Source organism: Parasteatoda tepidariorum, unplaced genomic scaffold (genome assembly GCF_043381705.1).
Source record: "Parasteatoda tepidariorum isolate YZ-2023 unplaced genomic scaffold, CAS_Ptep_4.0 HiC_scaffold_2107, whole genome shotgun sequence".
NCBI classification, from domain to species: domain Eukaryota; kingdom Metazoa; phylum Arthropoda; class Arachnida; order Araneae; family Theridiidae; genus Parasteatoda; species Parasteatoda tepidariorum.
In genome coordinates this window covers 1-8,996 of record NW_027261527.1, presented here as the reverse complement: position 1 = coordinate 8,996, position 8,996 = coordinate 1, and the positions used below count along the sequence as shown (strand labels likewise).

Genomic DNA, 8,996 nt, shown 5'->3' with positions numbered 1-8,996 from the left:
CTGATTAAGAATAGCGTTATAGAGGGAAAAGTATTATCGGGAGACTTCATATCGAGGCAGACTTTGAAAACATTCTAAAAAAATAAAATCCTCTGTAATTCTTCTTTCTCTCTGATCAAATAGAAAAGAGAACTCAAGAGAATTTTTGAAATTTCCTTAAATAAAAACTACATAAAAATTCTACATTTTTCATAGAATTGTAAAAAGAGTTACTACTAAATAGTTTTAATACTTTTTCCTTTTTAGGCTGTAATGTTTACGGTAGGTGCAAGCATAGGTTTCTACTCTGGCGATGTTAATTCACTTTTAGACGATATGAAAGTTTTAAAACCCACTTTTTGGCCAGCGGTACCTAGAATGTTGAACAAGCTCTATGATATGGTAATACGAAAGTATTTATGTACATATGATTTTTTACTTACAGCACTTTAGCCACTGTGCATATTTTATTAATGGCATTGCATATTTAGACGATACAACTTTTGAAACAACTTACTCTTTGCCTACCACGGTTCGAACCAAGGTTCGATTCCCTGTGATGTGCGTCTGAAAGCTTTTTACTTACATGTCTTACTGAACATGTAAGTAAAATGCAATGCTTCCAAAATAGGAAAGGTTCACACAGAGATGAATAGTTAGGGAGCGTGGTGCGGAAACCGAGTAATTACTACCATCTGCGTTTTGATTGTAGAAGTGAAATGCGTGCTTGTGCCAGAATCGAATTCAGGTCATCATTAAGGATGAACCTAATATCTTCACCAATAATCGATTACAAAGCTTTCGTGGACGTTAACTATCAAAACATTTAAAACAACGCATGGTGAAATTCAATTAAAGTTTTAAAAAAGATTTTATACGGGGCGTTATACAATACGCACTCGTCATAAAAATGAAATAAAAAATGTCTGCACATTACAATTTTTAGGTATTTTTTAAAGAAAGTTTAAAAAATGTTTTCCAGTAAGTATGAAGTAAAAAACACCCGAAATTTATTTATTTATTATCGTAATTGTTCCTTATTTCATAAATTAACTTTTCATAAATTGAGTTTTTCACTTGTTCAAAAGCATCATCTTTCTTCTAACAGAGAAAATGCATTTGTTAACTATTTCTGTTTTGCATACAATAAGTCATCTTGTAAAAATATACCGAAAAATCAGTACTGACTTATTCACTTTTTACAGACTCAAGCAAAACTTAGTAAAGAAATGATGAAGATGAATGTTGTAAGCAATAGACATGGAATGAAAAAGTAATGAATTTAAGATGAAATGATTGAAAAATGTATTTACGATTTATTTATATGCAAAATTTAAATTTTTAACTTAAAATTCAAAATATTTACTTAAAATCCAAGTGTAAAATTAAAAAATATATATAGTATATTTACAATCCCTGTACAAATTATCGGACGCACTTGTGGCCCTATGCTTTCTGAAGCCATGTTGTTCTTCATGGAGTAAACTGTTCGATTCCAAAAAGTACGAGAGTCTGGAAGTGATCAACCTATCCAAAATCTTCCCCCAAACCGGGAGTAGAGAAATTGGTCTATAACCGTCAGGTTAATCTAAATTTTTCCATATCTTCGGAATCAGAATTAGTTTTGCTATTTTCCAAAAGCTTGGGAAGTAGCAGAGTTCTTGACATTTATTAAAGATCCCTAGCATCCAGTCTGGTGCTAATATATAGATTGCCTTAAAGACTTCCGGCGGTATGCCGTCGTAGCCTGAAGCTTTGTTATTCCTGATTTTATCAACAGCGTGTTTCAGCTCTGTCTTAACTCCATTAGCCATGTAGTTTTGAACCCAATCCAGGAGACGAGAGAACTCCTGGCTCAAGTATTGAGAGAAATTTTGCCTTCGTGGAAGACTTTTAGATGCAACAAACCCACATTTGCGTTACATGGAGAGGAAGACCACAAGAAACTCCGACCGTTAGCCTGATGGCATGGGGACTCTAGCCCATGATTCGTCTACCACTGAGGATACCTCAGCACTGTGGTCGGTGCAAGCCGAGTGTGTAATTCGTATTGACTAACCATTGTTGAGATTCGAACCCGGTTCACCTCATTGGAAGGTGAACGCTCTATCTCCTGGGCCACCTCGGGTAGTGCCACTCTATTGCTGCATTACCTGACTCATAAAAATTTAGGAATTACTTATTGATTTTGGTAATTTTCTCATAGGTTGAAAAATTACGTCAAATTAACAATTTGTAATGGAGTGTTTATATATTTATATAATATATCGTCTAATTTATGAAATCGTCAATTTATACTATACATCGTCTAATTTAACCAATTTATACACGAACGTAAGCAAGTGCAAAAAGGTTTCAGTAGCGTAAAAATAATAAAGCTGTATAGTATCGCATGATAATTAAGATTTTACATACAATCTTATAGTGAGTCTAATAATCTGGCAAGGGGCCTGTATTAACTATTTGGTTACGGCGCTTAGTATGATGAAGCCATTCTGGTCCACTTATTGTACCAGCCGTAGGCAAAAGTCTAAATCTCTCTTGTATTTAAAAAAATAAAAATTAGTATATTAAAAAAATTTCTAATTAAAAAAATTAAGAAAAACAGAATTGATTACAATAAAAGAATAAATAATAAACTTTCTAAAGTCATAAAAAATCCAATGGTTTGGGATTGTAAAGAAAAGGAATAAATGCACAAAGAAGATTTTTATTTTATTTTATGGCCGTCGTTCAACAGCNGAACAGCCGACCCAATTTTGGGTTTACGACTACTAATGTTCCACTCCGTAGCCTTGTAATTTTGAACCCTATCGAAAAGACAAGGGAACTCCTGGATCGAGTATTGGGAGAAATTTGCGACTTTTTGATAGAGCTAACCCTCATTTGCGTTACATGGAGAGGAAGACCACGAGAATCTCCCACGGGTAGCCTGACTGCAAAAGGACTCTAACCCATGATCCATCTACCACTGAGGATATTTCAAGTCAGCACTGTGGTGTTGAATATGTACTTACCAATTNTTGCCTCATTGGAAGGCGAACGCTCTATCCCCTTAGCCATCGCGGCACAAGAAGATCTTTAAAGAAAGATGCGAGGATTAACGAAAGGGTATATGACCCAAGAATATATGGATGAACGCTGTCGAGGAGGACCTCAAGCAGTTGAGGCCCTGCCGTGACCGTAAATAACGTTTTTCTCTTACTGTAAGCTTTTACATTACTGTGAAATTGCAGCAGTACTTTATAATTGTTACGACACGTTTATCCTAACTTTAGCCAGTGCTCTCCACCAAAGGCCCAAAAAAGGGGCGCAAAATGTCAATATGAAGAAAAGACACACTTTTGTGAAAATCAAAGCGTTTGGGATCTAATATTTTTAACATTTAAAATACCACTCTATTTTACATTATAAAACCGTCGTTGAACAGACTACCCAATTTTAGGATTACGACTACCAATGTTCAACTCCATAGCCATGTAGTTTTGAACCCAATCCAGGAGACGAGAGAACTCCTGGCTCAAGTATTGAGAGAAATTTTGCCTTCGTGGAGGACTTTTAGATGGAACAAACCCACATTTGCGTTACATGGCGAGGAATACCACAAGAAACTCCGACCGTTAGCCTGATGGCATGGGGACACCATCCCATGATTCGTCTACCACTGAGGATACGTCAGCACTGTGGTCGGTGCAAGCCGAGTGTGTAATTCGTATTGACTAATCATTGTTGAGATTCGAACCCGGTTTACCTCATTGGAAGGTGAACGCTCTATCTCCTGAGCCACCTGAGCCACCACTCTATTGCTGCATTACCTGACTCATAAAAATTTAGGAATTACTTATTGATTTTGGTAATTTTCTCATAGGTTGAAAAATCACGCCAAATTAACAATTTGTAAGTTAAGTGTTTAATAAGTATTAAAATATTTAAGCTGCTTTCCCATTCTAAAATTTAAATGATTCCTTACGGTATATGAAATTTAAAACTATAAATTTGCCTTAAGAGTAACAGCACTTAAACTGTGGCTGTTTTATTTTACTTGGCGAAATAGATTCGAGAAACACTTTTGAGAATGACGAGTAGGAATACTAAAGCACGCGCGCAACAGACTACTTCAAAGTAAAATTGCTAGAGAGGCCATGCTCTAGCATGGACTATTACTGCAGTGATTTAGTAATTAATTATGATAAAAGAACATTAATAAATTTGACAAATCGTATAATATAAAATTACTTTAAGCTCGATTCTGTAGTCAATTATTATTAGACTGAACCAATAGGACGTTCTCGAATTCTCGGGTAAATTTCAAGGGTAAAATTTCATTCGTAAAGAACTTTGCGATTGAAGCCATTGCGAGCACGGGTTTCACGAGGAAGAAAACCATAGTAATTTTACCCCTAAAAATAAATTCAACGCCCTCAATAAAAAAATGAACAACCCATCTAATTGGGCACTTGAAAATAATCACATGATTGTGTCTAATGACGTGGTTGTGCGTGGCATGTATATGTCTCAGCTTTAAGGTTTGAGTTAATGTTGCTGTTGTTGTCGTAGGCCATTAAGGCAAACGGTGCGATTGTTCATGTCTTCCAGTGGCGCCATCTATGGCCAATAATTCGACTTCCCACCCATACGTCACACCTATTTACAGGGCGGTACCGTTTATGCATCCATTCATTCCTCCACAGATCGTAATTTGGACTTGAACTAGAGAACGATTAATCTCCAATTCAGTACCCCGAGAGGTTTAATTTGTTTTGGGAACGTGGAGGAATTAGCAACCCTACAGATTTAGCGTGCATCAGTCACCACTGACAACACGGGGAGTCTTCGGTCGGCTGAATTCAAACTCCCTTTCTTATGAACGGGAGTCCAGCGTCCTGCCAACAAGGCTATCCCGGCCTCGTTTGAGTTAACTATCACGCTGAATCAATTTTCGGATAAGATTTAATTGGATACCTGCAGATGACATCACCCGTGTGTGTCGAACCTGATTGGCTGACCCACACCGCTTGCAAGTATCCAACTGGATTTAGGAACTAAAAATTGCCAATTTCCTATTTTATTTTAACAAAGTTAATTAGTTTTAATTGGAGCTGAATCTATCCTTATTTCAGATCTAGAGGTATAGAAGAGCTCTGGACTCCAGAAATATGTAAAGGTTTCGCTGAAAGTCTAGGGGGAAACATAAAAGCCATTCTTTCCGCAGCAGCACCCATATCAGAGACTGTTCTTCGATTTTATCGCCAAGTCTTAAACTGCCAAGTAAGCACTTGTGTGAACAATAACCCTTGTGTAAACTTCAAAAAACTTGAATCTTATTATTGCAGCAACTGTGAAGCTATTTAAAAGTTGTGGTTCATACTATTCTTAATTCTTCATCTAGATAACAGTGTAAAGTTGGTTTTAATGCCAGCAGAAACCTTTTTCACAAAACCCTAACAAGGTTTTGAAATTCGAATTAAGCTTGCACAACCTGCCAATTTATATCGAGATTGAATCTATCTTGACAAAACGAGGCTTAGAAAACCTGCTGAAATTAAATCAAGATTGACAGCTCCATCTTTTTTTATTTCTTTTTTCTTGTTTCATTAAAATTAAGGTTTTTGCAATAATCATGTAATGTAAGAAAGAATAGTTAAAAAAACAAGGTTTATCTCAGATTTTATGATCATAATTGTATCATGTTTTTTGTCTTTTTTGAAGTGGCAAATATATAATTCTTTTATTATTATAAAAGTCTTGGTTGGCGAGATAAATGAACACTCATCATCAAAAAATGTTGCGTTTGAGAACCTTACCCTTATTAGGAAAAGAAAGTTTAAAAACAAGGTTTTCAATAAGAAAATAAGATTTTTTTTGTAATGTTAGCCTGAAGATGTGTGCCTTTACTTAATATTCAAAAAAAAAGAATAACATTTCTGTTCTGTGGAAATAATGATTACCCCGCCAATCTTTTATTGTCAATCAAGAGATACCTACTTGGAAAATCAAATTCGTGCTGCCACATTACCCCCCTTGCAATGTGAGGAAATTGCAAGACCAGCTGGTGAGCGCTTGGTACCAGATACCTCAGACTACCTATCAGCACCTTTTAGCATCAATGCACGGCGGGTGCTAGCAATTTTCAGGACTAAAGGTGGTCCTACATGTTATAAGTAGGGTGGTCGTAATGTAATGGCTCTTCGGTGTATATGCAGCGTGATAGCACGATCACGAGACAAATCAGTCACCACATAGACTGCTGACCTCATGAATTCCTACCATAACTATTTTAAAAAACATGATGGATGGGATAAGGGGCCGCTGTGCTGCCCAGGTGCGAAGCTCAACAAACAAAAGAAGAAAGAAGAAAACCACGAGGTAAACTTAGAGAGGTAGTTGAGTGTACTAAGCGTGTAATTTTCGTATAGTAGTATGGGGTCTAAAGGAACGCGTTAAAGCACGCGAAAAGTTACGCGGGTGCTGAGTCTTCATGTTAACAGATGGCGTTAGCTAACTGATGAGAAGCTTTAAAAGAATGAGTTTCACTTTTGTGCTGAGAATGCTTCTGTTTTATAGTTTTTCCATGTGTCTGTAGTTAATACTTGGATTTTTTTGCACTAAACTTGTAAGAAAATAAAATAGTTTCATTTTAAAAAAATTGTGCATAACTTCAAATTTTTGATGATTGCTTGAGCGCATCAAACTCCCGGTTAAAAAAAATGTAATAATACTTCAATTTTCAATTTTTTTCCAAGAGATGTTTAAGTACATATTATCACGAATCTGAAGAAAAGAAAACGGTTTCAATGGTCAGTTGAGACTAATGTTTTTCAGTTAGTTGTTTCATTTTAACAGAGGTAGGTACTTTATTTACGTCACACTGGGGTTGCACATCTGGTTGGGAAACATCCCTGAGAATGATCCGACGACAAGCCGTAGCAATTTTGATCCTCTACAGAAGGAATGGCTCCCCTGCTTTGGTAGCCCGACGATCTGCGTGCAAAGCCGAGCACGTTACGGTAGAACAGCTTAACAACGACCGATACCCTGTACCCTCGGTCCTATGCAGGCTGATCAAAGTGTTCACCCACCCGCTTACTGAGCGCAGCCAGTGATGCTTGACTTCAATGTTCTACTGGGAACCAAGTCTTTACGATCAGTCCACTGCGGGACATTTATTTTCTAAATCTGTGCTTTTTTGTAGAAAAGCAGTATTTTCAATAAGTGTTCGAGATTGCGATCACTAATGAACTACTGCTGATGTTGACTGGCAATACAGTAGTTAGAAGATGGTAGTGAGCAAGAAAACCGTGATCCAATGTATCAAATGAAGAATGTCATTAGCAACCGTGATTTTGAGAGTGTGGGGAGGTTTGATGAAAATGAATGGTTGGTGCATAAGGAAAAGCCAGACATGCATCGAATGTATGATGGCGCTGCTAAAGGAAACAGCAAAGAATCTGTACTGTTGTACCAAAAATGGTTTCTTGGTACAATAAAAGTGAAGATTTTTGCAGCACACACAATGTTCGAAAGTAAGCAGCAAAAGAAGCACTTTGCATTAGTTTTGTAAAAAGAACTAGTTTTGCCTCCCGTGTAGTTTTTTGCCTTTCCGCTTAAACACAACCCTTTAAACCTTATATTCCTATACAAAATTATAATTGCTTACGCGTACACCTTCCTAGTTTGCGCCGTTATTGGCGAATCACCCTGTTTCACACGCAAATTATGTATATTTACAAACTTATTCTCAATGCATAATGAGTAAATATCGGTAAATGCGTATAAGTATTACAAGCATTGTGAATTGTTTTCTCAATCAATACCAATTGGTTTTAGGATTAGCGGCTATCTATTGTAACCTTTGTAGCCTTGTAGTCTTCAGTAGAATAACTATATTTTTTACGATATATATATATCATAAAATTATTTAAAAAANACGGATGCGGAATTCGCATCGACTGGGATTCGAACCCGGTTTGCTTCTTTGGAAGGCGAACGCTCTATCCCCCGAGCCATCGCGGCACAAGAAGATCTTTAAAGAAAGATGCGAGGATTAACGAAAGAGTATATGACCGAAGAATATATGGATGAACGCTGTCGAGGAGGACCTCAAGCAGTTGAGGCCCTGTCGTGACCGTAAATAACGTTTTTCTCTTACTGTAAGCTTTTACATTACTGTGAAATTGCAGCAGTACTTTATGACTGTTACGACACGTTTATCCTAACTTTAGCCAGCGCTCTCCACCAAAGGCCCAAAAAAGGGGCGCGAAATGTCAATATGAAGATTGTGAAAATCAAAGCGTTTGGGATCTAATATTTTTAACGTTTAAAATACCACTCTGTTTTACATTATAAAACCGTCGTTGAACAGACTACCCAATTTTAGGATTACGACTACCAATGTTCAACTCCATAGCCATCAGAAAAGCTTAACCCCGTCCCGCCCCCTGTCGGGGGCATCCGGGGAGCAATTTTATTGATCAACTAAAAATACAAAAACAATTCCCAGTTTGAAAAACAAAGGGAAGATGAGTATTTACAATGAGGAATAGAAAGGGTGACTTGAATTCAAAATATAGATAGCAAAACAGATGAAAAGATGACTCCATCAACACAGTAACGAAGAATGTAAAAATGCAAGATATGTAAAAAGCAGATATTTGAACAGATGAAAAGTTAACTCGGTGTACAAAGTTGTTAATTTTAACAGATGGAAAGCTGATCCAATCCATGTATCAAACAAGTTAAAATGTGAAAGTAAGTACAGGTGAAATGTTAATTCCATACACAAAGTGTCCTATATTTAAATTATAAAATTCAGGGTAGATGGAAAGGGAACTTTCTACCTTTACAACAAATCGAAAAGTTTGATGGGGTTTGGATAAGTCTGAATTTCAGTGCGTGATGTCAACGTTCTGAGTTCGTTATTATGACGTGTCTGGTGGCAAGCCAGACCTAAAGTGGCTTTCGATGATTCGTTCTATGCCCTTTTGCATTGCTGGTATCCTCCAGTGTTGTTTGAGTGA

The 8,996-nt window shown here is 36.8% G+C and overlaps 1 protein-coding gene across 1 annotated transcript; it reads left to right on the top strand.

Annotated features, from left to right (window-relative positions):
* The first annotated feature begins 213 nt into the window (after window positions 1–213).
* Window positions 214–5,346, top strand: LOC122273059 (long-chain-fatty-acid--CoA ligase 5-like). Its single transcript, XM_043057113.2, has 3 exons — window positions 214–381; window positions 1,185–1,252; window positions 5,100–5,346. The coding sequence occupies exons 1-3, from the start codon at window positions 253–255 to the stop codon at window positions 5,329–5,331; spliced, it is 429 nt and encodes a 142-aa protein (XP_042913047.1). The 5' UTR covers window positions 214–252; the 3' UTR covers window positions 5,332–5,346.
* The last annotated feature ends 3,650 nt before the right edge of the window (window positions 5,347–8,996 follow it).